Genomic DNA, 16,310 nt, shown 5'->3' with positions numbered 1-16,310 from the left:
TCTGCAATGACAGGGGAATTTCATTAGCCTGGTCTTACTCTTGTACCTTTGGACAGTCCTGAAGCTAGAATGTGGTAATTTAAAACTTCTCTTTTTCCTCTGCCTGCTTATTTTCTTCGAGGGCAAAATTCTTTGCCTTCCCATGATTTCCTAAGGAAACTAGGAAATCTGCTCTCTTCATTTCACATCTGTTGTCATAGTAACAAATCCAAGTGGTTTTTTCAGCGTTGCAGTAAAAGCTTTGGAGCAATCCTACTAGAAATCAGCCTGCTTTAAATTATTGCAGACAGCATCAAGTAGTAATTCCATGGCTTTCAGTCCAGCTGCCTTCCTGACAAAGAGCAGATGATTACTTTGCATTCCTGAAATGATAATTGCTGTGTGTGATGCTGGGTACAGGGGAGGGTAAACATTTGCCCTGGGAGCATCTAATGAGACACTGACATGTTCATTAGAAAGAAAAGCCCCCAGCAGTGTCCTCCCTGCCAGATTCCACTGGTCAGTGACTGGAAAGTGGCCCACAGCCTTGGACAGTGAATGGATAGAGCCACTCAAGTACTCTGGAGCTTGTTGAAGAGAAACCCACACCAGCCACCCCCTGTTTTTTAAAAAGCAAAGCTTTGTTGCTCCAGTTTACAAACAAGTTTGGGCTGTGTGTGTTCTTCAAACAAGGGAGAGGTGGAATGTGGCCTGAGTGTGGCCAGTCATGTCAGCAAGGAAGCCTCTGCAGGAACATCTGCAGGAGGCAAGTTGCAGCCAAGAAGGTTCTGCTAGGAGCTGCAGCAGCACTGGTCAGAATTCAGCTGCTTTATGGTCTCCAAATGTCTGTGCAGATTTAAGTGCACAGCAGCATGGATTTAGATCACAGCAAAGGATTCTCCACACCATGAACATGCTGGGAAGCTTGTTAACCAAAGGCACGAGGAAAGCAAGCTGTTCCTTGTGCCAGGGTGTTTGGGTGCATTCCTGCAGGCAGCTAGGATTGCTTTCTAATGTAAGATGGAATTGTGGATACTGGGATTCATTTGGAATGCAGAAAGGCAAGGAAATACCCCATGATGAGTATAAATGCACCTGGTTTGTGGTGCCCAGGAGCATTAATGACCTTTCAACCTAAGATGCCTTTTAATGACTATTTTCCACTGTGTTCCAGGGGAAGTTCTGTGGAGGAAATCCCATGACTTTGATGCTACTTATACTCTGCTGACTCCTTTGTCAGTGATTCCAGATATTGATGAAGATGGAGTTCAGGACCTGATAATGTTTACTGCTCAAAGAGGCCAGGTATGTCATTCTGAAGCTCTGATAACCCTAGTGGCTGCCACAGGGGATGGCAGGAATGCTGTTTATTTACATCTTGTAATCTCAGAGGAAGTGACCAGAGGTTTCTGGTTTCTGTGGGTTCTGGGTGGGTTCTTTCCCAACACTCAGAGATGTACTCCCAAATCAGCACAAGTGTTTTATGGTTTAAAAAAATAAAATAAATCTAAAGCTGGCTGGTAATCCCTCCCCCTCTTCAGTGTGCTCTCCTCACTGCATGTTCCTGTGCTGTCTGGGGAGTGAGCTGGGGCAAGATGAGCTTGCAGTTTTCTGCTTCTCTGCTTAGAGAAGTGGAAGTGAACAAACCCTGACAGCTTTGGCTCTTAGATCAAAGCACAGCTGACAGTCAGTGCTTTTGTACCAGCACTGCCCTTTTCTGATCCCTTCCCTCTCTCTGCCTGTGGTCTGCTTTGCACTGCTCTTCCCGGTGTTGCTGTGCTGGTTAATTCTGATCTGAATTCATTTAGTGAAACAGCTGCTGGTTGTATTATCTCCCTCCAAATATTGCTTCTCCCATTTCTGAGAGGGGGAAAGTCATGTAGCTGGAAGAATTTTTCTGCTAAAACATCTATAGCCACGATGGAGTGCCACAGCATTGCTGCATGCCCTGTCTGTCCTGTTCAAAGCACACAAGTTACAGCTCCCTGTGGATCTGATGGGAGCAGTGGGAGCCCCATGTCCTCATTCCAGAGCCATGGAATCATTAAGGTTGGAAAAGACCTCTGAGATCATCAAGTCCAACCTGTGACTGATCCTCACTTTGTCACCCAGCCCAGAGTCCAGGTTTTCCTTGAACATCTCCCACAGTGGTGACTCCACCATCTCGCTGGGCTGCCTCTTCTGATGTTTAACAACCCTTTCTGGGAAGTAATTCCTCTTGATGTCCAACCTGAACCTCCCTTGGCATAGCTTGAGGCCATTTCTCCTTGTCCTGTCTCTTTTTCCCTGGGAGCAGAGCCTGAGTCCCACCTGGCTGCCCACTCCTCTCAGGGAGTTATGGAGAGTGAGAAGGTCCCCCCTGAGTCTCCTTTTCTCCAGGCTGAGCCCCCCAGCTCCCTCAGTTCCACCTCACAGGGCGTGCTCCTGAACCTTCTCCAGCTCTGTTTTCTTCCCTGGACCTGCTCCAGGGAATTGAGGGGCCCAGAACTGGACACAGCAGTTGAGGTGTGGCTTCACCAATGCCCAGGGCAGAAGTGCTTCCTTGGCCCTGCTGGCCACCCTATGGCTGGTACAAGCCAGGTGCCATCAGCCTTCTTGACCAATGTCCTCCATAAGAAAATAGAGTTTTACTGTCCAAGGCATTGTTGTTGCCAGAGTCATCAGAAATTCTGTCTTCTCCACCTCCCACAGTTCTCTCTGTTTCCTTTCCTTGTTGCTTTTGCTATTCCAGTTATCGCAAGACTTTTGTTTTTTTAATCTTAGGCGGCCAAGAAAAGTTTGAATGTAGCCTCTGTTCTGCAAGACTGCCTTTTGATCTGTTTTCCATTTAAGCTCTCTTGCTATCTTGGTATGAAATCCCTTCCTCCCTCTGGATTTGGCAAGCACTCTGCCAACTTAAGGAAAAGTATGTTCTCTTTTGAGAAATCACGCAAATGTAGGAGCTGGAGTGGAGCTCTGCAGCTTGGGAAGGGCTGGTCAGAAGGGAGATTCAGCACTCAAGTAGAGGAGCTTTGTTGCTATCAAGGGCTGCAGTTGAAAGGACAGAGCTGTGAGCAGTCTGTGTGTGCAGGGGGTTAGATGGCAGCATTTCCAGAGAGTCCCATTGACCCTTACCTGCTGCAAGCTTCAGCACAAGCACATCCCAAAAAATGTGTTAGTTTTTGGGATCCATCTCCTGTGGCACCACAGAGGGCTTGGCAGTGCAGTGAGGAAAATGTTGTGTTTTCTCACTGACTGTGTAAATACCCCTGGTGTCACTGTCCCAGGGCAGCCACTGGACCAGTGCTTGCCAGTAAAGGTGCATCTGATCTCCCAGAGCTGGTGTGTGTCTCCTCCCAGTGCAGGAGGCTGGGAATAGCTGGTGCATGTGTTGCTGTCCCTCTTCAGTTGCATTCTCATTCTCCCCAGCAAACTCTATCCCTTTTTCACCTGCCAGACTCTCCAGATTTGCTTTGGGAGCAGCAAATTTCCTTCACTTTCCCAGTCCCTCCCGCTAAAGGCAGAGGGTAGGGTTCTTGCCTGACTCAGCATCTCTTGGTCAGATGTTTCACTTCTCCCTAAAGTCCATTGCACTATCAAACTTTGTCTGTTTCTCAGACATTTAGATCTGATCCTGACTTTAACCTTTATTCTCCTAGGTGAAATATTTTTAAATGGATTTTGTTACCCTGTACAAAGAATAGAAAGAAACCTATCAGCTCTTTTATCTTGTTGGACTCACATGAGCCTAAGGAGGAGTAGATTAGGGCACTTAAAACATTTAGCAGAGCTGCCATGTGAAGCCAAGTTTCCCATGTCCATATGCTGCTTTGTTGCTGACATTAGGTCATCTCCATCTTAGGCTGGAATGGATCTTTGCTCTGTCCTTAGAGAGCTGGGGCTGCTGTTCCACAGTCCTAGTCTGTAAGGAAGGTGGGGGGCAGAGGTAGCAAATTCTCAGAGCAGGTGGCTGTGCTGGAAGTGGTTTTCAAACTTCCAGAAGAATTCAGAGCAGAGTGGTCACCGAACTCATGCCCACTCTTCCAAAACCAGGGAGAGGCTTTCCATCCTGTACTGCTCCCATTCAGTTGCTGTTCTGTACCAGCTTTAATCTTGTTGGTTTTTGTCTTTAATCCCTTCCCTGCTTAGGTTAAGGTCTTCATCCATTCAGGAATAAATGGCCAGCAGATTGGCACCACTGGCAGCCTGAGCATGGATGGCAACGCTCGCTACGTCAGGGTGCACCTGCACTCCTCCTCCTACTTCCTCTTCTACACAGGTACAGCTCTGCCTGGGAACTCAGTCTGAAAGAGTGATTGTAACTGAGAGCAGGATTAGTAAACATCATCTGAGAGTGTGCTTTGCATTCTTACAAGCTCTGTGGAGCTTTCACCCAGTCAAAGAGCTGCTCAGGGCCAAGAGAAGGGGGGGGCTTCTGCTTAAACTGTGGTTTGTTACGTACTGTAGTGATTTTATTTAACAAATGTCAAGCATGTAAGGATTAGGCAGTCATTTGTAGCAAATGATTACTATGTAACACTTGGATTATGAACAGATAAAATGTTAAAAGCATTCAATATCAGGCTTGAGTCTCAAAATACCACTACAACTCTATGATGCAAGCACTAAAAATATAGTTGATCTGACAGATCTGAAAAATCATAGAGTTCAGAGCAAGGGCAGGATAACTTATCTTTCTCATTCTTGCTTTTTTTCTTTATTTTTGCACAGAGAACTCTCTCTATGCATATTCCCTGAAGGATCTGTGCAGTACAGCAGTAGGGGTGGATGTTAAGCTTTCTGACTTCCAGCTGGATTCTCACTGGGAGAAGCACATTAACCACGCCACGCACCGCTTAGAACTTCTGTCCCTTCTCAGGTGTGGGATTATGTCTTGGAGGCTGGTGGAGTGGAGGGTGCTGGTGTTCCTGGCAGGATGATCTGGTGGGACTTTGTTCTCTCCTGGCTGTTTGACTTTTGGACTAGGAGCACATCGAAAGCTCAGGAAAAGGGTTGGTGTTAATGGTTTCATCAAGGGTTCACAGAAAACCAGGGAAAGCATGTTGGGGTTTCCTATTTGGATTTACTGTGCAGGGGAAGAACTGCAGACCTCACGGTAAAACCATCCATGGTCTAAAAAGCTTAATAATTTCTCTTCAGGTTTGGAGACATTCACTACCTGGCAAAAGTTCCTGGGCGCTCACGGGACAACATCTTGGTTGTGAACTCAGATATGGCTAGACTGATCCACACAAAAGATCTCCACATTGCTTGGAGCCTCAATGTGTCACATCTTTTGAGGTAGTGTTCTCAGTGTGGGCTAGATATGGCATTTCCAGGTTCCCATCAACAGTGTCCTGGAAGATGCAATTTGGTTTTTTTTTTTGCCTGGCTCATATCTTGCTCTTGCTTATTTATATTGTGTCCCCTCAAATGCTGAGAGCTGTTTCAGGATGGAGGAGCTCAGAGCTTTGATTCCTCATTCTGTGCCTGCTGTGATGTGGCTGGGCTCAGAGTTGGGATGATACCAGGCCGACCCAATGTTGTGGTAGTCAAGTCTCTTACCAGGGCAGTTGTGGGGGGTAGAGGCACATGGGAAAGCAAAGTATGTGCAACCATCTGGGTGGGTTCAGATCTGTCCCTGCTCTTTCTCTCCCTCAGTGAGCCACTGCTCGGTTACTACAAACCTGATGACCATGGTATTATCCTGGAGAGTGAAATTGGACCCAACAGGAAGAAGGTTTGAAATTTTTTCCTTTTAACTTCCCATTTCTCTGTATGTCACAGCTCAAGCAGAAGTGAGTCAAGGACAGTTGGTGGGATGTGTTCCCTCTGGCTGATTTGAGGAAGCTTTAAACTGCAAAAGGATCTCTTTCAACAGGTTATTGAAGCCAGCTCAGGCACTTTAATTCTCTTCTCAGCAAGAGGCTTCAATGGCAGAACTTTGAATCCCTTGAAGTAGTTGCAAAACTTGTGATTTTACTCTAACGTGGCCAGCCCTAGGTCTCACAGCTTTGTGATGCTCTGCTTCAAGTATTCCCTCATCTTCCCATGTGTCACATACTCATTCCCATAGACAGGGAGAGACAGCTGACCTGACTTCTCTCTCATGGATAAATGCCTTTGTCATGACTTCCTTTTCTTTCTTCCCTGCTAGATTATGATTGTTGAGAGTGAATCTGGAGCAGTCCAGTGGGAGCTGAAGCTGAACTCAAGAGCAGGGAGCCCTGGCCCAGCCACACTTCCGACTGCGGATCGCCGCTCTGCCTTCCTCATGTGGGGAGACTACCAGGAGCCAGGCAATGAGACAGTGAGTGATGCTGCTGAGGTCTGAGGGCTGCTCTTCTCCAGGCTTTGTGCCAGAATTGGGTGGAGTTACCCCCTTCTCACAGTGTTGATATTCCCATCTGTCTGTGCCACTGACCCTGCAGCCTCATGCACTGGGTGTGGGGTTGGTGTCCATAGCTGTGTCACTGCAGGTGGTGGGGCACTGCAGTTTTTGTCATCCTCAGCCTGGTTATGTAGAGAAAAGGAACTTGGTGGCTCTGTGAGCCACTGCCCTGCCTTGGTGTGGCACTGTAGGTGAGGTGGGAGGCTTCTGGCCTGGTACCCCTGGAGTTGCTGCTCTTTCCCTGGGAAAACATTGCATGCAGTGATCTTTGTGGCCACGTGAATATCCTATCTGTGCCCCAGGCAGCCTCTGGCAGCCTCTGTGCTCAGCTCAGCTGCTTGCAGAGCCTTGGGGCAGTGACAGGCAGCACTGATGGCAGTTTGAGCCTCAGAAGCACCAGCTGAGCTTCCTCTGCTTTCCTTGCTGCTCTGCCAGCCCTGAGGCAAAAATCTGTCTCCTGCCTGCAGCAGACAGGCCAGTTATTTGCAGGGAACTTGGAATGGGATGGAGAGCAGTAAGCAAAATCCCAGCACTTGTCCAATGACATCAGTCAGGATGAGCTGGGCTGACAGGGACAAGTGTGTGGCTGAGTGTGTCCTGTCGAGTGTGAGGAATAGCTGGCCTGGTACTGGGATAACACAAGTCTGTGTCCTGATAGTGTCCTGTTGGTTGCAGAGACACAGAGCTGCTCTCCAGAAGCTGTACCTTTTCCATCCTTCCTACACTAACGTCCTCTTGGAGCTCCGCAACAGCACAGACCAAATCTCTGCCTTCACTGGTGAGTCCTCTCCTCCCATCCCTCCAGCAAGGGGCTGCAGGAGGCCCCTGGTCCCTGCTGGCCCCTGTGGGTGGTGTTGGCCCTGGTGGGCAGTGCAGGCACGGGGGGCTCACGCTGGGTTTCCGTGTGCCCCGAGTGCAGCGGCGCTGTTCGAGCGGAGCCGCCACGCCTGCTACGTGCTGCTGCAGGGCCCCCAGGCCAGCCAGGGGCCAGGGCCCGTGTCCCTGATGAAGAGGAAGCTGAAGGAGGATGTCTCAGTGAGCAGGGTGATCTGGCTGCGCCGCATGGCCGGGGACGACGAGCAGCACATCCGGGACCGGCTGTACAGGATGCGATTCCAGAGCCGAGACTGAGCTTGGGGAGAGGCTGCTCTGCTCTGCAGCCCTGCTCTCAACAAGCCCAGAGCCTGGATTCCAGTGGGAAGCTGCCTTTCTTGATCTGCAAACCAAAACATGGCTGGCAGGGAAGCACCCCCAGTGTCCAGAGACACCCAGGCTGTGGGGGCAGCTGCCAGAGTGTCCGTCCTCAGAGCTGATGGGACTTCAGTGCTTGGCCACCACTGAAGTGTCATCAGCTCAGGGAGGAGGGCTTCCCTCCATCCCTGTGTGCCTGCAGAACTGTGCTGACTCAGGAGTGTGTCTGGAGGAAAACATGTACTTGCTGAGATGCCAGAGTTGATGATTTCTGGGATGTCTGAGAAGTGGAGTTGGATGTCTGAGAAGTGGAGTTCTCTGTGTGGTATTAGATTTCCTTTCTGAGTCAGCTCTCCTGGCTGGGAGAAGAAGCTTGACTGCAGGGTGGTTTGCAATTACCCTCTCCTGGATTTGGGCCCTGTTTCAGTAGTGGTGGGGGTGTGTGATGATCCCAGCCATGGGTGTGCTGTGTCTGGTGTCACTTGGGCCAGCAAAGCACAGGTTAAAGTGTTGTTCTACTTAGCAAATGGCCTTTTCTCCCAAGAACAGCCCCAGATATCCTACTCTGCAGTCACCAGCCTACCTGTGTCTGTGTCCTCTGCTGCTTCCTTCCCAGCCAGGCTGTGCATGTTGGTGACACCGAGAGGGAGCTGGTCTCCCACCTGATGGATGCATCAATGTTCCTCCCTTCCCTCTGTCTGCTTATGGGTGGTGAGATCCACCCTGAGCCCAGGCTGGCTGATCTCTGGAGGTATCGCTACCACCTCTCTGGGTTTAAGGAACCTAAGGATCTGGCTTGAGTAGAATTTCACTTTAACCTTTTCTGGGAGCTGGGATTGCTGCTCTGGGTAGCCCTGTACCCAGTGGCAGTGCCAGCGCCCTGCTCATTCTGCCTTGCAGATGCTGAGGAGCCTTCTGCAAACACTGTCCCTGCTGCCAGGAGTGGGCAGGAGCTCTGTGCTGCCTCCCTACCCTTGGAATAGATGTTGGGTGATGATCCTCAAGCACTCTTCTCTCTGCCTAGCCTGGTGTCCCGAGGGGATGGGAGAGGTTGCTGTGTGAAGATGACATGTTTCTCCTGGAGATTCATGTAGCACCATGAGGTGTTACTCTGCCCTGTCCTGATGGGTGCCAGTGCAGGCTGTAGAAACAAGGTGCAGAGCCTTGAAAACAGTTTGAACCAGCTGCTTAGTCCTGAAAATGAAAATAGCCCTAAAAATAACCTCTAAAACTCTGCAGTGCTGGAGGGGGTTTGGCCAGTGCCTCCCTCCCTTGCAGAGTCTGACACTGGGGGATGTGTAGGAACACTGTAGGATGGGAATGTGCAGCATCAGGCATCAGCTCTTCCCTTCAGCCACTGTTGATCCCAAATGTGCCACTGGTCAGCTGCTGTCACCAGCTCACACAGCTCACCAGCCCTCACAGGCTGACAGCACAAGGAGCTGGGCTGCCTGGACACTCCTGCTTCCAGCTGACCAGTGGCTGCCTGAAGGCTGCCCTGTGACCCTGTGCCCCATGACCCATGTCCCTGGCAGTCAAGGGAGCCAGTCCTGGGGTGTCCTGGCTGGGCAGGAAGCCAGGGATGCTCTCTGCAGAGTGCCCCACAACCTTCAAGGCACCCTGGACTCAAAATGGTAAGGTTGCCTCTCTCTCTCTCTTCCCAGCTGTTTTCTGAGAGAGGGAGTGCAGGGAGGCTCCCCAGCTGTGTCCCTCCCTTGGGTTTTCCTCTTTGTTCAGCACCTTAGGCCTGACAGCCCCCATGTCCCTGTGCCAGTGTTGCAGCCATAAGAGGGCTGGATTGCAGCTGCCCTTCAGCCAGTTGGGGCAGGGCATAGGGCAGGGGACCCCCAGGCTTGCACTGTAGTCCAGCCTGAGTGTTGGATGTGGATTGTTTCCTGCTGAGATTCCCCTGGCTGGGAGCAAGGGGCCTGGGCTGTATTCTTACTGCACTCCTCAGATCCCTTCCCAGACCTGCCCTTCCCATAGGCACATTGAATGTTCCTTGAGGAGAGCTGGATTTTAAGCTTTGGGGAAGCTTTTCTGGCTTTAAGTTGTCCAGTAATGTTTCTGGACAGTTTGGAAATGCAGATTTCGCCATGGCAGCTCAGTTAAACGCATCAGTGCCAAACCAGCACCTTCTTAACAAAACCAGTCTATTTTCCAGCTTATTTCCTGTGTAATTGTTTTTTTGCAGTATTTAATGAATGATTTTGTGCCTTGATTCAATAACTCAGCTGGGTGGCAGTTGGCTATATCACTGTGTTATGTGTTAGTGTGGTTTTTAACACTGAGACTGTTTGGTTTGGTTCTTTAACTTATTGCAAATTGTGGCGTACAGGACTTGCTGTAACCGGAATGGTTTCAATAAACCCTCTTTTGCATTGTTTGTAAACGGTGCCCTGCTTTGATGTTGGAGGTTACAGAAGATTTGGGGATTTTTGGACAGCCCTTTGAGTGACCTCCCCAAGACAGAACCCTCCTCCTTGGAAAGGATCCAGGAGCCCTGGTGATGCTTTGATGGCTGAGGTGCTGCCTGCTGCCCTGTCCTGCTGCGGGCAGGTGATGGAGCAGGAAAAGGGAGAAAGGAGCGTGTGGAGAGAGGCTGGAGTTAGATAACCAGGCTGGGCCAGCCTGTCCCTGCCCCCTGCCTGGGGCTCTGTGACCTGCTTTTACACCCCAGATTCCTGCTGCAGTCCATCAGCATGAAAATCTCATGCCAGGGTTTGGATTTGGATCAAGCCGGAGGGAGCCGCGTGGCAGGCGCTGTCTGCTGGAGCGCGGGACCATCTGTCACTGCCCGCTGGCTGCCAGCACCCAGGCCCAGTTCCATCCTGTGACCCAGGCTCCACCAGCTCCCCTGCCCCAGGGCCTCTGTGTGCCCAGCACAGAGCTGACAGTGCCCCTTGCTCTGTGCCAGGCTCGTCCTGGGAAGGATGCCATCCCCAGCCTCCCAGCGATGTTCATTAGCCAGGATGGCACCTCTTTGTCCATTTGGGGCTGGAGCTGTCCCCAACTCTGCCGTGTGGACCAGGCTGGGCTCCAGGGCTGAGCACTGCTGGGCATCAACCCCCCTCTCCTTTATGTAACCACCAGCGATAATCCTCTGCAGCTGGGGCTCTGCTCCCGGGAAGGGAATAATCCCGCCCCGCGATCCTCAGCCTCTGCTCAGATTAACAGTGGCAGAGTGGCTCAGCTGCCAGCCCTGCTCCTGGTGCCACTCCCGCCCCGTTCCAGAGGCCTTTTCATCCTTCCCGGAGTGTGGGTGGCACAGCAGTAACCCCTGAGTGCCAGCTCAGCCATGCCAGGCGGGTGCTGCCCCTCGGAGCCATCTGGCTGGGTGCTGGCTGTGCCATGGCACACGTGTCGGGGGGCTGGTCCCTCCCGGGTCTGCACCCTTGCTGGCTGCTGGTTGCTCCCAGCCCAGAGAACAGGTCACAGTCCAGCCTGGAGAAGGGGGCAGCACTTCCCACCCTGCCAGTGCCTCCCCGCTCCCCAAAAACCACGGGAGGCACAGTGTTTCCCCACGGGGGTTTTACTGTCTGGTGCCCGGGGTGGGGTAGGAGGGGGTGACCCCGCACCAGGCCGGCTGGGTGCGGCTTCCCCGAGGGAGAGGAGGGTGCGGGATGTGACGGGAGCTCCGGGGGGCTGGGGGGGATATGGCTTCTCTCCTTCAGTGCTACTGCCGGCAGGGTCCTGCGGCGGGGCTGGGTGTGCTGGGTCACGGGGCCGCGGTCTCAGCTCTCCTCCTCGGGGACCGGGGCAGTGGAAGGGCTCCGGCTCTTCTCCTCGGCATCGCCCGCGGGCAGCAGCAGGGCCGGGCTGGGGCTGGAATGCCGCTGCTTGCGCATGAACGGGAACACGCTGCGGGCAGAACGGGGTCAGAACCGGAGGGAACCCCCCAGGCGGGCCCCAGGGGACGGGCCCTGCCCTCACCGCTTCTTGGTCTCCGGTGGAATGACGGCCTCGGCCAGGAGGTTCTTGTAGAGGTCCGACTTGAGGAACCGTGGGTAGGAATCCTGGGCGAGCAGAGACATCAGGATCGTGCCCAGCCCTGCACTGCCCAGCCCCGCCAGCACCCACCTTCTTCATCAGCATGTAGATGTGCATCTGGGCATCGTCCATCACGTAGCGATGGGGCGTCTTGATGCCCTCCAGGGTTCTCTCCATCGTCTTGCTGTCGATGTTCACCCAGCGCGTGGCCCCGGGGGCCAGGAACTGCCTGGGGAGTCACGGACGGCGGTGAGTCCGGCCCCGCCCTGGGACAGGGCACCGTGATGGCCTCACCAGCCCCGAACCTTTCCTCCCGAGCCCTCATCCCCCTGGCACTCACTGGTAGATGGAGTCCACGATCTCGGCGATGCGGGACTGCTCCCCGTAGCGCAGCTCCTCACACGCCTCCCAGAAGCTCAGGTTCTCAGCTGGGGAGGGGGACACGGTGCTGGCAATGGGGACACAGCACTGGGCACCCCTCATGGGCAGCCCCCAAAGGCCATCATGGCTGGGCATGTGTCCCTATGGGACAGTGGAACCAGGGAAACTGGGGCAGGTTAGCTGGGAGGTACTGGGGTGTGGTGGTGGGCTGAGGAATGCCAGGACACAGTAATGGGTTGGTTTGGTGGTGCTGGGGTTCGACAGTGGGTTAGGCACTAGTGGGACATGGTGCTTTGGGGCTGGGGTTGCTCACCACTGAACTCCTTCTTGAGGAATTCGAGGAGCTGTGCCCTGCCCAGGGGGTCGTTGATGAGCTCACTGAAGTTGAAGCCCCAGCGCTCCACACGCAGCTTCGTGGGGGTTGTCACTCTGTTGGTGACAGTGGAACTGGGGCTGGCAGCCCATGGCAGCCTGCACGACCCCACAGACCCCACAGGCCTGTCCTGTGGGTTGGGGTTCTGGGGGGCCTGGGGCTGGGGCACTTACGTGGGGGCATTCATGGCCCAGTACGTGGTGTCATCTGTGATCCAGGGGTTGCTGGGCAGGCAGCCGGACATGATGGGATCGTGGGGCACATACTGCTCGTTGAACTTGATGTACCTGCAGGAGTGGTGGCTGGAAGTGACCAGGGCCACAAGCCCCGGCCACCATGGGGCCATGATGGGGATGTGGTGGGGATATGTGGGAGCTGTGCAGAGCCTCAGCTCCACTCCCTGCTGAGGGCTGTGGTGCAGTGGTGCCAGCACCAGGTGCTGGCATGTGGGTGCCCCTGTCACCCCAGCAGGGACCCAGCCCTTGGCTGGGACAGCTGCTGCCACTCACCCCTCAAGGCAGATGGAAGACTTCACCCTGGTCCTGGCCATGGCCTTCCTGCAGTACTCGATCTGGGGCCAGGCGCAGGGGAGATGTTGGGGTGCCTGGCAGCTCTTGCCTCCCAGGAGCTGCCCCCACCCCTCGCCCCACTCACCTCTCGCTTGTAGTAATCCATGTTCTTGGTCTGCAAGAGACGCAGGGGCTGGGTGAGGGCAGGGTGGAGCTGGGACATTGTCCTGCCACCACCACCCTGGACAATCCAGACACCCAGACCCCGCCCCGGGACTCTGTAGCCTTTCCCCGTGGCCTCCAGCCCCATTTCCCCAGCCCTCCTGGCACAGCCCGTGGAATGAACCCTGGCTTCCCCCCTCCACACCCCAATGTTAGTTAGCCCTAGGTTAGTGACACTTACGTGGGCAGAGGACACGGCACACGGCGCAGAGAAGAGAAATTGGGTGGTTAGTGAGGACAGCCTGGGGGTGCTGGGGCAGCATTAGTAGGGTCACAACACAAGGAAGGGCTTGGTGGCTGCTGCTGGCAGCCCAGGGTGCCAGGGCTCCCTGCAGCACAGGGATCCCTGCAGGGATCAAAGGTGCTGGCACAGAGGGGTGGTGGGTGCAAGGACAAACACAAGTTCCCCATGCTCGGCGTGGGGGACACACAGATGTTAGCAGAGCTGGGGCTCTCCCCTCACCCCAAAATGTGGTGAGAGGGATGGGCACCCACAGGGGCAGCTCTACACCCGGCACAGGATCTGGGTGTGCCCTGTGCCTGCTGGCAGCCCCAGGGGCGCCTGGACACCTGCACTCACCAGCTGGACACGGGTGGTGTGGCAGTTCCTGCGCTCGGGACCCTGCTCCAGCACGTTGGGGACTCCTGGCTGCAACCAGAGCACCATGCTGAGGCTGGGGGGACCCTCTGCGCCCCCAGCCCTGCTGCCCAGGCCGGGGCCGTGAGTGGGGGTCCAGCCCACCCCCCGGCCCGCGCTCACCGGGGGCCGGTTGACGAGCCAGTACGCCTGTTCCTGGCAGTCGATGACGATGCGGTCGCCCTTGCGCCGCTGCTTGGCTGCCCTGGCCGTGCAGAGGCAGCGGGAGGTGCTGGCACCCTGCCTGCCCGGCACCCAGGGCTGCTCCATCCCGGCCGCTCCCCGGGGCGCAGCGGTGCGGCCGTGCCCGCACTCACCGGAGCTGCTCCCGCGCCTGCATCACCACGAAGTCCCACGTGTGGTTGATCCGCTTGTGCAGGAGGTTGTAGTTGTCCTGGGGAGCGACAGATATTCACGGTGCGGCTCCTGCCCCTTGCCTGACCCCGGGCCCTGCTCCAGCGCAGGGAGAGCCGATGCTCCCAACTCCGGGGTGAGCCGAGACTCCCCCAGCTCATCACAGCGGTGAGGGGGGCACCGCTCACCTTCTCGTGTTCGATCAGATCACCCTGCTTGCGTATGTTCTTCTTGGCCAGGTAAATGGCTGCAAGAGAAGCGGCGGCGCTCAGGGGGGGCTGGGGAGGGGCCGCAGCCCTTGCTGGTACCAGCGGTACCTACCGTAGTCCAGCTCCGTGGCCGGCCACTTGGTGCTGGTCCAGAAATAGGGGGTCTGTGGGGGAGAAAGAGGCTGAGGCAGCCGCCATGGGTGCCACGGTGCCCGTTGGGGCAGTGCCGTGCCCTGTGCGGCCGTACCTGGAAGCGATAGGGCGACTCATCGGCCCGCAGCACCAGGCTGCGCGGGTCCTTGAGCGGGTAAATGTAGCCGTGCTTCACGATGAGATTGCCGAGGTGCAGCGACTCTGCGGAATGGGATTGGGGGCTGCGTGGAGGCTCGGCAGCCCCAGCTGCCCCCCCAGTGCCAGCTGCCTGTGCCAGGGAGCTCACCCTCCTCGGTGATGCCGTACTTCTGGATGAGCCACTCCACGATGTCGTTCCCTGGGGACAGAAGCTGCGTTAGTGGGGTGCAGTGCGGTCCCCCAGACTGGACGTGGGGGGTTCTCGGCTGGGGCAGCTGGCACAGCGTGGCAGTGCCAGGGATCACGCAGGGTGACGGGGGACCTGCCAAGGACTGCGAGCGCCCGCCCCGCGCAGCCGATGCATAATTGATCCCAGCTGCAGCGCGGAGCACCCGGGCTGCGGGGAGGGGAACGGTGCGGGCCCGGGCGGTGGGTGCTGCTGCAGGGCTGGGGACACCCGGAGGGTCCCACACGGGGGATACCACCGCGGGGACTCACCTGTCATGGCGTGGGGGATGACGGTGATGAGCAAGCGCTGGTTCCTCATCTTGATGCCCATGTCGGGGTCCTGCATGCTGACGATCATCCGCTCCATCTGCCGGGCAAGGAACCGCTGTGCTCAGCCCCGCGACGGCGGCAGCGGGCCTGGACACAGCCCGTCTCCCCTCACTGTGACCCCGGGCTCGCTGTGACCTGGACACAGCCCGTCTCCCCCCACTGTGACCCCGGGCTCGCTGTGACCTGGACACAGCCTGGGTCCCCGAAACCCGTCAGGGGCACCCATTCTGGGGACAGCCTGGAACCCCGCAGTGCCCCAGGCCACCTTGTGCCCAACCTAGGGACAACCTGGCATGCCACAGCCTGACCGAGGCACACAACAGCTGGGCGAGTGTGCAGTGCTGGAGCTGCAGACACTCATCCTCCGGGCATCCCTGGCCCGGGGAACCCCGGTTTAGGGAGAGTGAGCTCTGCCGAGGCTGTGGCAGCACCCCAGCCCGGTGTGGGGGAGCAGAGCACGCAGCTCCGGGGCGCTGCCCGTGGGTATTCCCTGGTGGAGCGGTGCCCGGCGCCCCGTGCTGGTGCCCGCTGTCCCGCGTACGCTGGGTGGTGCTGGTCCCTCGTCCCCCGTCCCCGGCGAACCCCTGCCCGCGCCGCCGGCTACCCCCGATGCCCCCGTAACCCAGAACTGTGTCAGTGTCTGGTTCCCACGGTCCCAGCGCCCGGTCCCCGTTCCACACGGTGCCGGTGCCCGGTGCGCTCGGTACCCCCTCCCCACGACGCCGGTGCCCGATCCTCACAGTCTCAACACCGGGTGCCCGCGGTGCCCGCTCCCCACGTTGGCGGTGCCCGGTTTCCGCCATGCCCAGCTCGGCGCGGTGCCCTGTCCCCGCGGGGCGGCTGCCAGTGCCGGTGTGGCTCACCTCGCGCAGACAGGGCATCTGGAGGCGGGGGTGCCGGCCGCGGGGGCCGCCGATGGTCATCGCGGGTGCGCGCCCCGGGCCGCGCCTCCCTGCCCGAACCCGCCCCGGCTCCGCCCGGTCCCGCCCCGCCGCCCCTCCCGCGCTGCCGCCGCCTCCACCGGGAGCCCCAAACCCCCGCCCCGACCCCCGGGGTCAAATCCCCCACCCTGTCCGTGGGACCCCCGGCAATCCCCGGCACCCTATGGACCCTGCCCAGCCTCCCGGGGCCGGGAATGCCCTGGCTGACCCGGTGCGCGGGAGGGGGAAGTACAGAGCGGTGGCTGCTGGATGGCGGTGCGGGCGGTGCATTGAGCGTACAGGAAGGATGCTCGCGGGATGCGGGC

At 56.5% G+C, this 16,310-nt stretch overlaps 2 protein-coding genes across 7 annotated transcripts in view; one reads left to right on the top strand and one right to left on the bottom strand.

Moving 5' to 3' along the window:
- Positions 1 to 9,932, top strand: part of LUC7L (LUC7 like) — a 78,976-nt gene extending 69,044 nt beyond the window's left edge. For all 5 annotated transcript variants that reach the window (XM_079320819.1, XM_079320818.1, XM_079320820.1 and 2 more), the window contains exons 5-12: positions 1,154 to 1,284; positions 4,108 to 4,237; positions 4,690 to 4,837; positions 5,119 to 5,259; positions 5,620 to 5,698; positions 6,116 to 6,268; positions 7,025 to 7,127; positions 7,269 to 9,932. In XM_079320819.1, coding sequence (XP_079176945.1) covers positions 1,154 to 1,284; positions 4,108 to 4,237; positions 4,690 to 4,837; positions 5,119 to 5,259; positions 5,620 to 5,698; positions 6,116 to 6,268; positions 7,025 to 7,127; positions 7,269 to 7,480 — 1,097 coding nt within the window. In that variant the 3' untranslated portion in view covers positions 7,481 to 9,932. The remainder of the gene's footprint in view (positions 1 to 1,153; positions 1,285 to 4,107; positions 4,238 to 4,689; positions 4,838 to 5,118; positions 5,260 to 5,619; positions 5,699 to 6,115; positions 6,269 to 7,024; positions 7,128 to 7,268) is intronic.
- Positions 9,933 to 11,055: 1,123 nt separating this feature from the next.
- On the bottom strand, positions 11,056 to 16,020 carry RGS11 (regulator of G protein signaling 11). Of its 2 annotated transcripts, none has more exons than XM_079321227.1 (17): positions 15,928 to 16,020; positions 15,005 to 15,101; positions 14,655 to 14,705; positions 14,463 to 14,569; positions 14,328 to 14,379; positions 14,195 to 14,253; positions 13,970 to 14,046; positions 13,776 to 13,857; positions 13,596 to 13,664; positions 12,939 to 12,968; positions 12,794 to 12,855; positions 12,458 to 12,571; positions 12,225 to 12,340; positions 11,871 to 11,958; positions 11,621 to 11,759; positions 11,474 to 11,556; positions 11,056 to 11,401 (listed from the first exon to the last, which is right to left on the bottom strand). In XM_079321227.1, the coding sequence occupies exons 1-17, from the start codon at positions 15,985 to 15,987 to the stop codon at positions 11,275 to 11,277; spliced, it is 1,413 nt and encodes a 470-aa protein (XP_079177353.1). In that variant the 5' UTR covers positions 15,988 to 16,020; the 3' UTR covers positions 11,056 to 11,274. The 2 variants fall into 2 exon arrangements, with proteins under 2 accessions (XP_079177353.1, XP_079177352.1); XM_079321226.1 differs by lacking the exon at positions 15,928 to 16,020 and adding an exon at positions 15,805 to 15,927.
- Between the last annotated feature and the right edge of the window lie 290 nt (positions 16,021 to 16,310).

The sequence above is a fragment of the Erithacus rubecula genome, assembly GCF_903797595.1.
Source record: "Erithacus rubecula genome assembly, chromosome: 17".
NCBI lineage: Eukaryota > Metazoa > Chordata > Aves > Passeriformes > Muscicapidae > Erithacus > Erithacus rubecula.
This window is presented reverse-complemented; position numbering and strand designations above follow the sequence as displayed.